Source organism: Typopeltis vanoorti, chromosome 11 (genome assembly GCF_054136105.1).
Source record: "Typopeltis vanoorti isolate ZY-2024b chromosome 11, IOZ_Tvanoo_1.0, whole genome shotgun sequence".
Lineage (NCBI taxonomy): Eukaryota > Metazoa > Arthropoda > Arachnida > Uropygi > Thelyphonidae > Typopeltis > Typopeltis vanoorti.
This window is the reverse complement of record NC_143559.1, coordinates 68,199,787-68,215,192: the sequence shown is the minus strand read 5'-3', so window position 1 is coordinate 68,215,192 and position 15,406 is coordinate 68,199,787. Positions and strand designations below refer to the sequence as shown.

The following is a 15,406-nucleotide window of genomic DNA, read 5'->3' as shown; positions in this document are numbered from 1 at the left end:
AGTAGAGATTCACTGTTATCCCATTTCTGAATGTCAGCCCTAACCAATTTTTCCAAAATCTTCACCACCACTCCTGAGATACTAATCAGTTGACAGTTGGATATATCAGTCTTTACACCACCTTTAAGCAATGGAATTACTATACATTCCTTCCATTCCTACAGAATCTTCCCTGTTCTGAGACTCATTAAACAGCCTGGTCAAAGGAATGGCCAGTTCAGCTGAACACTCTTTTAGCACATGTGCTGATATCCCATCAGTCCCCTATTGCTGAATTCTTATTCAATTTGTGCAACAGCTCTAATACCTCATCCTCATACACCTGCATTTCTTCATCTAGTGAAGAGGTAACAATAAGCAATGTTGCGTAACCCGTGTTGATAGCTTTTAACAAAATGGGTACTTGTTAACTGAACAACCTCTTCTGCATCTGTAACCCTCATGCCATCAGGATTTAGAAGAGTTATTCTTTCATATTCATTCTTTCTTTTACTTGCAGCATATCGATAGAATTCTTGTGGGTTGTCTTTAGCACATAGAGCCAGTTTCTTTTCATGCTCAGACTTTCCTTTCTGTACAACAGTCACAATTCTAGCCTGCTGCGTATAATGTTCATAGCTGATATCATTCTTATGCACATGGTATTCCTTCCACATCGTCCTTTTCTTACAAATCTCTTGCTTAATAAGATTACACATCCCTTTAACTCCCACTCTATTTATTCTTCGACCTCTCGGGACACATTGTGATAGCACATCACTCAAGTGTTGTTTAAATGCTTCTCATGCACTCTCGACATTTTTTCCATCCAGTAACCAATCCTATTCCACTGAACTCAGTATACTCCTCAGTTGGTCATAATTTCCTACTTTGTAGTTCAGTATGTAACCTTTTCTGAATGGAACATTCATAAACTTAGTCACTTCCCAAGTGAGAGAAAGAATTCGATATGATCACTGTCACCAATCGGAGGCAGAATAGTTATGTCTTTAACTGAAATGCTCTCTGACACTATAAATCTAACACTCTTTGCCCTCGAGTTCCTTCTGTCACATGCTGCTTGAGGAAGTTGTCCCACAACAGCTAAATAAATGCATTTTCATTCTTCTCATGAGATTCTACTGCTACCCAATCAATATTTGGATAATTAAAGTCTCCCATTATGATTACTCTTTTGGCACTCATCTTTTCTATTTGGTGATGCATTTCTTCATCATTAGCAACCAATCCACAATCTGTAACAACACCCCATTATGCAATTAGTCTTGTTACATTCCACCTCACACCAGATTGCTTCAAACTCGCTGTCACATGAAATATTGTCAGTAGTATTACTACAATCATAGGTCTCAACTGGATTCAAGCCATCTGATATCATTAGCAGCACGTTCCCTCCCCTCCTGTCCTTCCTAAAAATACTGTGCCCTTGACACTCAATACCAGTTAGTAGGTCTGATTCTGATATCCAGGTCTCACTAATACCTACAATCTGAGGTCGCAACATATTGACTAAGGCAACAAATTCTATCCTTTTGTTTCTGATACTCCTAGTATTTGTGTACAGACATAATAATCTACCTGTTTGTTCTTTTATATATACTGTATATCAGAGTTTGCCACTGAGATTGAATCCAAGGTTTCATTCTTGTTTTCAAACTGCTTCAAATTTTTTTCAATAATGTTTGTACGGTTGAGTCTACAGTTTACCTGCAAAAGCTGCTCAACTTGTAATGGTCACTTCCAATTTCAAATACTCTGTACACTTTTGTATGTTGAACCAGCATGAGGATATCATTATCAACAGTGATGTAGTCAATGAGGCTTATGCCTGTTCTAATGACTCAAAAAATTCTTTTACTTCCTTAGAAGAACCTTCTGTGGGACCATAGGCAGTTTCACTGTCTATTTCCCCATTATGATAACTGCCTAAACAATCAAGATGCTTATCTTCATGTTTGGTGTTGAATGCTATTGCTGCTGCTTCCTTTCCTAGATCATTATTGCCTGAATATAATATCCTATACTTATTATTTAGTAAAATCTCACGTATTTTTGTCTTTTTCTCAGTAATGCCAGTTATGTCCATGTGGTATGTTTTCTATTCTTCTGCAAATTTGATTTTCTTTCCATTAAAACTCTTTATACCGATGGTTCCTACCTTTAGGTCTCTGAAATTGGGTTTATTCTTCTTCTAAATGTTGAGCTGCTTTTTTTTTTTTTTTTTTATGTTGTGCCTATACACAAGAGGTTGGTTGATCAACCTATAGTACATTAATACCATGTATAGGTAGTGGGTGGAGAAAGGAACTTGTTTACATTTGATTTAAATGATTGTAAATTGTATTTCTTTGGAAGCAGCAGGGGGGGGGGACTGTTTCACAGTGCAGCAATTGCAAGGATGAAGGAGGAGGAAAAGAAACTTGTTCTGTTTGTTTCTAGATGTACTGTGAAGGGATGTTGAGCAGCAGCTGCACGTGCTCCAACAAGCTTAGCACTGAGCAGAGGAATTATTGATGTTATTTCAGATGAGGATTTCCCATGGAAATATTTGTAGAATACACATAGTGTGGAAACCAAATGTGTGCGAAAGTGGGGGGTGGGAGAGTGAGTTGGTAAGAAATGGGTCATTAATAAGTCTAATTGCTCTCCTCTGTATTGAGTCAGCATTTTTAGGGAGCTTTAGGGACCCCCCACTACATATGTGGGAGCAGTATTCAATAGCTGGATGGATTTGTGATTTGTATAATGTTAACAGCTGTTCAGTGGTGAAGAAACATCTTAAACGAAAGAGAAATTCTAGTTTTTTTGAAGCTGAGGATGCGATGTGCTTATGCCAGGACAGATCTGATGTGAGGGTAATTTCAAAAAAGAGATCTCAAACTGTCTGGAAATTTGGGTATCATCAAAAAGGATACTGGGAAAAATTGGTTCTTTTTTATAGGAAATAGGACAGAACTGGGTTTTATTAGCATTGAAATTGATGAGGTTATCCAAACCCCATTGTAGGATGGCTTGAAGATTGGAACTGAGGGTGGTGGTGGTGGTGGTGGTTGATGTTCTGTAGGTTGAGGTGAGTTGTGTAGGGGGTAAGGTTTATCAAATGAAAGCGAGGAGTGTAATGTGCTGTCATCTGCAAAACTGTGTATTGGGTTGAATGTCAACTGAATTAGCAGGAGGAAGAGGGTTAGTGAGAGGACAGAACCTTGTGGAACCCAAGTATTAATTGAATGGTGAGAGGATAGGGAGCCATCCACCATCACACACAGTGTGTGATGGTGTGTGTTCAGACAGAAAGTTGGCAATCCAACTACAGAAGTCCTGGGTCAGACCAAATGATGATAGTTTGCTTAGTAAGCCTTAGTGCCAGACCCAGTCAAAGGTTTTGGAGATATCAAGTGCAACCACTTGAGATTCACCAAACTGCTCCATGGCATTTGTCCAGAGATGGATGACATATGTGAGTATATCTCCTGTTGATTGGCAGTGATAGAATCTATACTGGCAGTCATTTATTAGATGGGTGTCTTCAAGGTAGTGTAGGAGTTGGGAATTGATGATTTTTCTCCATTACTTTAGACATGACTGACTTAGTGAGATAGTGTGGCAGTTGGAATGGCAGTGACTTGTCGCCCTTCTTGGGAATGGGTTGAACATATGAACATAGGCCAATTTTCAGTTTGTGGGATAGATTCCAGTGTAGCAAGAAAGTATATATAGGAGACATAGAATAGGAGTCAGTTTTGGTGCGCAAACTTTCAGGACAATTGGGGGAATGCCATCAAGTCCAGGAGACTTTTTTTGTGTCTAATTTGGACAGTATTTTTCTGATCTCATTCTGGCAAAAGGATATAGGGGCATTATATTTTGGGTGTCTGGAATGGTTAGAGGACATTTACCATCATCAGTTATGCATGAACTGGAAGCAAAGTGTGAAGCTAGAAGATTGGCTTTTTCTGCGGGTGATGATGGGATAGAGCCATCTGGGTATGATAAAGGTGAGAATAGTGCTGGGCAAAAGTTACAGCCAATTGCTTTGGCAAGAGACCAAAAGGCTCGGCTGCCGTTTGGACAGTCTGCTAGTTGCCTGTTTTTTGCTCTTTCAAACTCTGTTTTGGAAGCATTGACTGTTTTTTTTGCATCTATTTCGGGCTTCAGTATAAGCTCTAAAAGGAGGATGAGGTTCTTGATTTCAGTCAGTTAGGTATATCAGTTCAGAGTAGTGTGCAGAATGTATGTTTCCATGCCAGTGAGGATCTTTGGTAATAAGTTTGGTGCATATGTTTGGGTTGGAAGGACAGAAGCAATAGTCCCAACCATGGGAATGTGGCATAGAAGTTGCAGAGGCTGTGCCACTTGACACGGTTCTAATGCCAAATTACTCTTCTATGGGAGTGTCTATGAAAGCGTTGTTGCATGGAGGAGGAGATGAGCACTAGATTGTAGTCAGAATTACCTGGAGGGTGGGGGGGGGGGGCTCATTCATTATTTTCACTGTGTATTTGGAGGGGTCATTGGTGAGGAGGAGATCTAGGGTGTTTGGGGAGTGGTTCAGGTTATCTGGTATTCTGGCTGGCATCTGAACAAGTTGTATAAGGTTGATGGCAAATGTTTCAGCATCTCTACTTGCAAGATCTGTACAACTGGAAGAGGAGAGCCAGCTGGTGTTATGGACATTAAAATCTCCTAGGAGGATATTTTAATGCTCGCTGCTGGGAAAGTGGGATTGAAGAAAATCAATTTTTAAGGAGAGGAAATTGAAGAAGAGCTCAGAGTGGTTGGTTGCATTGGGGGAGCGATAGAGACAGCAAATGAATTTGACTGAGTGGGGAAGGGATATTTTCAACCAAAGAAGGTCAAAGTTGGGTGATTCTGGGTTGGGTGCATTAGCTTGTTCCTGTAGCTGACTTCTGACTGTTTACCCTGGTTCCCCAAGGAGAAAAGCAACCTGTGCTTAACCCAGGTGATGGATGCCCCAGTAGGCATGAAATCTCATGTTGTATAGTCATATGCATTTGTGGTTTAAGCCACCAGAGAGAGAGAGAGAGAGAGAGAGAGAGAACACAATTTGGTCAGCTAAGTCCCAAATTGCCAACCCATTCTCATTTCTTCAGTACATAGTAGATACTTATTAATGGGGTGCATCACGTTAAGGTTAGGGTTGGACATTAGGTCAGAAGCCGTAGTCGGTTCTCTGCATTTCTGAAAGGTGATGTGGAGGTCTCCTAGTTATTTGGCTCTGACCCTTAATAACTGAGATGAACACTTCTATTTTGATATTAGGTTTAATGCCAGTTTCTTTCATAATGTGATCCAGTAGAGCAGCTAGGAGGGGTGCGGAGGGGATGGTCTGCTCCGGGCAGCACTTTTTTTTGGGGGTTTTCACGTGAAACATGATTTTATTTGTTGATGATTCTTTTATTTATGTTAAATTATTAATTTTTATTACTTAATAAATAGTTTTTAATAACTATAATTACAACTAAAAGAAACAAAATATAAATATAACAAAACCATTACATCAGTGTTTCTCAGCATGGGGCATACGCCCCACAGGGGGGCAATTAGAAAACGTTGCATTCATCACCGATATACTCAAAAAAAACTCACATTGTCGGTGATAAATTATCGATGTTGCAACCCTGACTTTCCAAAAAAAAAAAAAAAAAAAAGCTGATATCGCTAGTACAGCAGTCAACATAAATACAGTATCAAGAACTCTCAGAAAAGCAAATTGTTGAGTCTATTAGAAATTTATTCAACATAAAAGGAACAATGGCATGGCTTTCTAAAGATAGAAAATGAAATACCGAAATTCAACTAGTTTTGCAATAAAATACTGTTGCCCTTCCCATCATCATATTTAGCTGAATGTGGCTTTAGTGCTGTAAATGACTTACTACTGAAAAAAAAGAAATCATCTGCATATCACAAATCATGGCAATTTGAGATTGAAAATGACTAAATTACTACCTCAAATAAAAACTCTTTTGCAGCAGACATCAAGCTCAAGGATCGCATTAACTTGGATTTTGTTTTCCTGAGTTCAGTTTGATTTATGTTTTATAATATACAAAGTGTAATATAAAATTTATATTCATTGAAGAAAGTCAAATTAAAAACAGTTTTACCTATGTTCCTTTTTTATTTAAAGTAGATATTTATGTTATACTTTTTCAGAACTTGGCTGATTATTAAGCTGGGGGGGGGGGGACATTAGGCCGTTGAGGTGGGGCATGATCCAAAAAACGTTGAGAAACACTGCTTTACATCGTACTATAATTCAAATTCTTAAAAAATAAAACAATAAAATGCATGGTAAGGTCATTGCTTTATTGGTTATTGCTTATACCGTGGCAGCTGCGTCTCAGCAGCAGGCACTGCACAGTCAGTAAACATTTGTGAAAACATGTTTTTTTTCTTTTTTTCTTCTTCTTCTAATTTTGCATATAACTAAGGCCATAGACAAGGTTTTAGGGTCCCGGTAATAATATTTCTGCAGTTCCCTATTATATTAGGGTTTTTGCTCAACCCTTTTGATGCGTTTATGCAGTGTATAAAAATTAACAGGCATGATTTCCTTTTTACCCTAAAAAATGCTAAAATGTCTGATTCATCATTAGTTTTTTTTTAATCTGTTACACATTTATATCATTTGCGTCATTATTGAAACTGTTGAAAACATATTCATTGTATTCTTTATCTATGGTTAGTCCAGAGCAGAGGTGAGCAACCCTTGGCATGCATGCCAAACGTGGCAAGCCAACGACTTTTTTTCTGGCATGCAACCCAGGGTTCACCTCAAAAAATAATTAAATAAAAAAATACATTTCAAAATCTTCACTGACTTGTATATTTTAAATTAATATAATACAATTTTATTAAGTACAGCGATACAGAATAAAAATGCAATGAAAAAGCAAACCCTACCAACTGTTTTAGTAATAATAAGTAATAAGAAACAAAGATCCTATATCCAAGCCATCTATCTCCGCAATATACTGATGTACAAGTTTCATTCGTCAGGCAGCCAGATGCTGCATGACTCCTTCACCATCATTTGATATATCTTTTATTTTGTGTTTTGTAAAGAACGTATCCATTTTCTAAAGTGTGTATATATGTGGATTTGGATTTTATTCAATTTTAAGTCATTAAAATATAGATTGGAAGTATTTCTTGTCAATTAATCTGTAAAGAGACATTTTGAAACTGTTCATAAGAAATTAAGTAATAAAAGTGAGCAAGAACAGAGAGAATTAATTTCTTATGAACTGAGCAAGACAAAAAACAGTCCAACACATTGATGAAATTTATTTCAGGTAAGCCTAGTTCCAACTTAGTTGCTGCTAGTTTTGAGGATTCAAAAGTTATTGAATCCTCAAAAAATTACATATAAAAGCAAATTTCCTTTACACTGGCATAAACATACTGTATTTACTCGAATGTAACTTGCACTTTTTCCTCCAAAAATTAAAGCTAAAAATCGTGGCGAGATATATGTGGAGATTTTCGGAAACTAAAGTTTTCATTTTTTTGTTGTAAAATCCCTGCATATATCTCGCACCACTATTGCTATTTCCTGCCTAGAGAGCAGTTTCCTTGTGTGCATCCTACCCATATAGCACCATCTTCTTTCCCATTATTTCAAGCAAATATTACCAGAAATTTCAAATTTAATGGGGGGTGGGGGGGGGGGGGGGTGGGGGGGGGGGGGGGTGGGGGGGGGGGGGGGTGGGGGGGGGGGGGGGTGGGGGGGGGGGGGGGTGGGGGGGGGGGGGGGTGGGGGGGGGGGGGGGTGGGGGGGGGGGGGGGTGGGGGGGGGGGGGGGTGGGGGGGGGGGGGGGTGGGGGGGGGGGGGGGTGGGGGGGGGGGGGGGTGGGGGGGGGGGGGGGTGGGGGGGGGGGGGGGTGGGGGGGGGGGGGGGTGGGGGGGGGGGGGGGTGGGGGGGGGGGGGGGTGGGGGGGGGGGGGGGTGGGGGGGGGGGGGGGTGGGGGGGGGGGGGGGTGGGGGGGGGGGGGGGTGGGGGGGGGGGGGGGTGGGGGGGGGGGGGGGTGGGGGGGGGGGGGGGTGGGGGGGGGGGGGGGTGGGGGGGGGGGGGGGTGGGGGGGGGGGGGGGTGGGGGGGGGGGGGGGTGGGGGGGGGGGGGGGTGGGGGGGGGGGGGGGTGGGGGGGGGGGGATATCCTGTACACCCCTTGAGGGTACATGGCAGGAATTTGATGATGATGATGATGATGATGATGAAGAATTCTCAATATATGTCCGGACAGTAATGAATCAAATTTTGCTATTAATCCCACCAGTTTTAAAAAATTACCATTATTGTGTTCATAGAGTTTATCTGATGATCCACGAAAGGATAAACACTGCTGTCCTAAAAATTGCACAATTGCCAAAAGCCATTCCAATACATTTTGCCAGTGACATGCTTCTGCATTCAAGATTCTCTGTTGGGTCTCATTAGTAGTTGTTTCAGACTTTACACTAACTTCCAATTCTATCCATTTGTTATGAGCTATTAAATGACTCTTACTGTTTTCATGGTCAATTAAAATTTCTCATAAATGTTTCCAGTCACTGTTACCTACTGTTGTCAATGCAATTTGAATAGACGAAAAAAGCTTACAACAAAAGCAAAACACTGTACTGTTTTTATGGGAATATATTAACCACGACCTTCACCATTATGTAATTGTCTTTTATAATATGATGGTTTGAAACGGCAACTATGACTGTCTTGCAGAAAATTAAATTTATTTTCTTCATCAGTTACCAATTTGTGCTAGTCCTTTCTCTACTATGAACAATCTCAATGAATCATTAATTATCTGAGGCCATTCTGTAGGATCATACGAAATTTCACTTCTTTGAGTTTCACTAGGGGTGCAACTGCTTGTAAATTCTTGTGATTCTATATTTTGCTTTTCTTTCAACACTTTGGAAAGTGGCGATTCGGAGATTAGTTCTTCCATAATTTCTAACATTATGATTTTCTCATTAGTTTCTTGATTTTGTGAAGTTGAAGCACTATTTCACTACCCCTATCATCATAATTATCTGATTTTAAGAATCTACTCAAGGAACCACTCATATTTTTAATATTTGCATCTTTTTCACTTTGCTTTTATGGTATAGAGCACCCGATAACTGTTTTATATCTCAACATAATTAACGAGATTTTTCAAATGCTTCCCTATGATGGTAGTCGTGCGAACACCACTGCGTGCCACCAAAAGTTTTAAGATGCGCAAAGTAAGCAAATCTGCATGATTGTGAATGTGAGTGCACTTAAGGAACTTGCTCAGTCAATCAATATTCAACTCGTGCTGTGTAATATAAATAAAAAAATATTAAAAAAATAATATGCCTGAAAATTTTGTATAAATTTATGAAAATTGGCTGCTCTTGCCATTTTCCGCCCTGGACAAATGCCCAGTTACCCATGCGGTAGTGGCAGCCCGTATTATGTGTAAAAATATCTCGTAGCACTAGTTAGTAGCTCAAATTTCATTTAGCAAAACTCTAAAGACACCATGTTCTATATTTTTAAAACTTGAATATATTTATATTAAAATATAGACTATTACCCACATTGATAATAGTCTATATGGATGAAATATATCACTTCTCATGCACTCTGTGTCCATTATATTTCAATGTAATATCAATCGTATTACAATATTACTATGCACTTCACATCCATGGTGACTTTGATATGTATACCTGTCAAGACTGGTTGTGTAGTTAATATTAGCAGATTACTGGAAAATCAACCCTGCTGATTTTCAAGTAATCTAGGGATCGTTAAAAATTGCCATTATTCTGCAAGTGTTGATGTGAGGTCATTTTCAAATAGTGTCACTATTATAGAAGAGTTCTAGAAAATGCAAAACTTTGACAGGAAGTAGCAGGATTTAAAGCCTTTTCTTGGAAAAAATTTTGAATTTCTCATAACAAAAATACAGCTGATAACATATTTTAAAAATTTCTTAAGCATTATTAGAAAAACTTTTGAATACAGACAAAATCTAATTCCAGTACTAATTTATTTTAAGATTTCAATATATGTTATCAAAAATCATTGAACACTCCAATTGTTTCCTACAACTGGAGTGTTCCTATATTGTCCATTAAGATAAGAGTAACTTCTCAGCTTGTGTTCCAAATAACGAGTATAGAAAAAGAGAATTTCACAGAGGAATAATAGTGGAGGTGTCATTTGGGATAAATACCTTCACAATGTAGCATTTAATTATTCTGAGACTTACAATTAGCAAATGCTGAAGAAATAAAGTACAAGAGACAATGACACCAAGACAATTAAGTAGGCCTAAAGTAGAACTGACAGGAGCTGCTCTTTGAAAAGGCTGACCTGACTATCTCATCTGTCAGAACCCAGAGAATCTGTATTTGGTGATAGCAAGATAAGCCATACCATGAGTGTTTCCATGATATGTAAAGAGCTGCAGCCTATAAGCAACAAATAGGCCTGGATCAATAGACATCAGTTTGGAGCCATACTATGTATTATTCCATTTGATGGAAACATTTCGGTAGCATCACTCCCAAACGTTAGCCAAGAAGATGATAAAGAGGTTCAACTTTATGTAAAGAGAGATTTATTTCTGACTAGATGATTGGAGTAGAGCTCTCGTAGTAGAGCTATATAAGTTGAGAAATCATGGGAATATGACAAAGATCTGTACTTAGGTTTTCTAGAACTAGAAAAGGTATATGACAAGGTGCCTTGAAGTGTTTTGAAAAGAAAAGCTTTTCAAAACACTAGTTATATAGGTTGAATGGAACATTATACAGAGCAATACATAGTCTATATTTGTTGTCAGTCAGCAGTCAGAATTAAAGGGAATACAGGACGATGGTTACATGTAAAATCAGGGATGCACTTTATGAAAGAAAGTGGCTTCAGGCCTGATGTTAGAATTGGATTTGTCAAACTTAGCTCTTTGCTTTATGCAGATGATGTACTCCTAAACACATTTAGTGCAAGTCTCCAGGATTCACTAACTAAATCGAATAACTGATGTAACAAATTTGGCATAAGGATCGGCAATAAAAATACTAAAAGCATAAAAAACTTAGCTGCATTCTGAATGGAGATTCTATAGAATAACTAAAATATTTCAACTATTTAGGCACAATTTTTAGTGAAGATGGCAGATTAAATATGGAAATAGACAGAATAAGCAAAGCTGGTATGGTGGGCAGCCAGCTGAATAAATTTATATGAAATAAGAGAGAAATTAGCCAAAAGACCAAACTAGCAGTATACAAGAGTGTGTTTAAACCAGTTTTAAGTTATGGATCTGAGAATTGGGTTGGAAATAAAACATTGGATCAAAGACTAGAGACCACAGATATGAGGGTTCTGAGAAAAATTAGGGGATTAAACCAAAAATCATATTAAAAATGAAGATATTAGAAATGAACTTGACATTGTTAGCATTCAAGAATGCGTCAGCAGAGCTAACCTAATGGAGGTACGAAGGTGGTATGGTGGTCACCTAAACAGAATGGCTGAGGAAAGATTAGCAAAACAGGTGTGATTCCAAGATGGCAGGAAGACCAACGTCTTGGTGGACTGATTCAGTCAGAAATGCTTTAGATGCACGGAATTTAGATATGTCAATCTTGGAGTGCTCACAAATAATAGATTGATTTGGAGGAAAATTGTCGATAGGAGATTAACAATAATATAAACTTAATTATGCAGTGCTGTTGTTGTAACCTGAACACCCCTTGGGGGGGGGGGGGTACATATCAGGAAATTGAAGATGATGATATTTATTTTAGATGGCCCTGGAGTGTATAGAATATATGGTTATGAAGAGCATAAAATAGAAAATTTTTTTGCTAGAGTTAAAGGGAGGTCAGGATCCTATTGAGATGACATACGTACCCTTTTTCTTTCTTCAACTTCTTTTATAATATCTGATAGATCTTCTTCAAGTACTTCTAATTTGTACTTTAGTGTGTTAATCACATCACCAAGATTCCTAAAATTTGAATTCAGAAGTCCATCTTTAAAAGTGCATTTATCTTTGGAAGTTAAAAGTTCGAGTGTTTCAAGACTATTTTCCCTGAAAAAAAAGGAGAAAACAAAATGAGACTGTTTACTTTCCACGTCCTGAGATATATTTACAGCATTTAAATGATGACAAATGAGAAACACACACTATATAATTTACATATTTATGCTTTATGCTAATACAAATACTCATTAGTATATTGGACAGACCATTTTTAAAAATTTCCTTGCTTTGATAGCATTTAAATTTATACACTCTGCAGGTAACTAACAAGTTATCCTAGAATGAATATATTACTAGACACTTATGATTCCATTCTTACTACAAAATATTATTATAAAAAGCCAAGCATACAATGTCTTCCAGCTTAGAAAACAGCAACACTTAATGGCACCATCTTCCTTTGGAAAATATAAATGTAAATAGAAGACTTAACAGTGATAGCAATTATTATTATTGTACAGGCATCTCCAAGGAGTCCTAAGACTCATCATGGGAGACACAGATTATCAACACAATTGTTGATACAATCAATGCAACATCAATTGTTGAATTGATTGTAATTGTTCATTCACCACTCTCCAAACAAAAAATCTAGTCCTCACACCTGTGCTAACCACACCCTTACCAAACTTCCAGGAATGCCCTCTTGTCCTGCCCCTCTAGCTAAGTGCTAAAATATTTCCCCTGCATGAATTCTATAAAATCCTTTAAGTAACTGAAACATATCAATCATATCCCCCCCTCCTCCCCTTTTCACCTATAAACCAACTTTTGCAATCCACAGACAGTCAATCTCTCATCATATGGAGTATTCCTCAGACCACTCACCATCTTGGTCACTCTTAACTACTTCTCCCACCACTTTCTCATCCCCAAGAAACCTAGGTGACCAGACCCAAGCACAGTAATTCAGATGTGGTTGTATCACAGTTTATAAAGAGGATGATAACTCTCATACATCTGCATGTTAGTGTGCTCTTCAGTACTCAAGTAATCCTATGAAGTACCCTAGTTACTTCAGCAATATGTCTCTAAACTTCAACTCTCTATCTACTACTACTCCCTGATTCAAGGCTTAATCAATTCCCTGGAGTCCAGTTCTCATAATGTGATACATAGCTTGTAATTGTGTATCTCAAAATGCATAACTTTTCGCTTTTCCACATTTAAATTAACATCCACCATGTTTTTCCCAAATGGTAAGCCTATTTAAATAATCCTGTAAGGTCTGTACATCACCTTGATTAACTATTACCTTACCCAACTTTGCATCATCAGCAAACTGCACATCACTCTTCAAATTATTTCCTATATCATTTATGTACAAATTAAACAAGTAGCCTGTGGCACACCACTAGTCACTTGCCTTCTCTTGGGGGGTTTATGCTCCTCCATATACACTACTTTTCAGTATCTATTCAACTATCATTTTATCCATATATGGATAAAAGGATATATCACCAATTTCATATCCATTCCCATGTGCTGCATAACATAGTGTCATGTGGTATCCTGTCAAATGCTTTTGCAAAATCAAACAGTATCATTGTGTAGTGATTCTCTTTATCCATATCAGCTGTCCTCCAAAAATTAGAAGATTACTAAGGCATGACCAACCCTTCACAAAGCCATTAGTTGCTCTTCACAGAGTATCATATTATTCTCCACCCATTCCTAAATTCTCTTTTTTGAGAAACTTTTCCAGTACTTTTATCACCAGTACTGAGACTGAGGTACTAATTGGTCCATAATTACTATCAGAGACTTCGTTCCTCCTTTATGTTGCCCTCCTTCCACTCTCTTACAACTTTGCAAGAGCTGAGACAAAATAGCAGCCTAGTCAAAGGCATCGACAGTTCCCATTCACATTCTCTTAAAATGCGAGCTGATATCACACAGCTGTATTTGCATTCAATTCAATATTCTGAAATATCCTAAATATCTCCAATTCATCCATCGCCGTTCTCACATCAGTCCCTGTCACATCTGCCATAATAATATCTTCACTTGCATAATATACCCTTGCAAAGCAGTCACTTAGTAGCTCAACAATTTTGTTGCCTCTGTCACTCCTCTGTAATCTGCTCATTAAGGTTATCATTCCATAATCATTCTTCCTCCTACTTGCCACATAATGAAAAAAAAAAAACTCTTTAGGATTTCCTTTTACCTGCTCAGCTAATTTCCTCTAATAACCTGATTTTGCTTTCCTTACCATGCTGGTCACCTTTCTTGCCTACTGCTTGTACTGTTCATGAGTTAGCCACTTATCTCCTTATATATCCTCCACAACATTTTCTTTTTTTTGCAGTCATGCTTAATGATACTACTCTCACCCATCGAACTTAATTATTTATTTTTATGTTGGGCCCATATATAAGAGATTGGTTGATCAACCTATAGTAACATATATAGGTAGTGGGTTGGGAAAGGAGAAACTTGATTACATATGATTGAAAAGCTTGCATATTGTATTCCTTGGGAAACACATCAGAGAGAAGACTATTCCACAGTACAGCAATAGCAGAAATGAAGGAGGAGGAGTAGAACAAACTTGTTCTATGGGTTTCAAGGTATACTGTGATGGGATGTTGGGTGGCAGTTGCACGTATTCCAATGGGCTTAATACTGAGTGGGGGAATTATTGACGCTATTTCAGATGAACATTTGTCATGGAAATATTTATAGAATACACAAGTTGTAGAAACCAAATGTCTGTGCAAAAGTGGGGGGGGGGGGGTGAGTTGGTAAGAGATGGGCCATTTATCAATCTAATTGCTCTCCTCTGTATCGAGCCAAGCATTTTGAGGAAGCTACTAGGAGCCCTACTCCAAATGTGAGAGCAGATTTGATTTGTGATTTGTATAAGGTTAACAGCTGTTCAGAGGTGAAGTAGCATTATTATTATTATTATGGGCGACTCAAAGGAGTCCTTAGACTCACTGAGGGAGGCCCTAAACATCATGTCCATCACAACTATTTGACATTCACACAGTATCTATCATACTTTGCCTTGACCTCATTCACTGTCATAGCACCCACAACAGACTCAGGCAGCTTATTCCATTCATTCACCACTCTAAAAGTAAAAAACTCAGCTGTAACACCCTTACTAACCACACTCTTGCCCAGCTTCCATGGATGTCCCCTAGTCCTCCCACCAATATCTTGAGTGAAAGAGAAATCCTAGTTTTATAGAAGCTCAGGATGCAAGGTTTTTGTGATGTGTTTATGGCAGGAGAGACTTGTTGTCAAGATAATTCCAAGAAGAGAAATCTCATATTGTCTGGAAATCTGAGTGTTATCAAAAATAATACTGGAGAAAATTATTCTTTTTTTGTGAGAAATAAGACAGAAC

At 38.4% G+C, this 15,406-nt stretch overlaps 1 protein-coding gene across 1 annotated transcript in view; it reads right to left on the bottom strand.

The window, feature by feature from the left end:
- Positions 1–15,406, bottom strand: part of LOC150101694 (HAUS augmin-like complex subunit 3) — a 203,207-nt gene that overhangs the window by 14,571 nt on the left and 173,230 nt on the right. Inside the window, exon 13 of the mRNA XM_090400697.1 lies at positions 11,916–12,096. Within this exon, the coding sequence (XP_090256823.1) occupies positions 11,916–12,096 (181 nt within the window). The remainder of the gene's footprint in view (positions 1–11,915; positions 12,097–15,406) is intronic.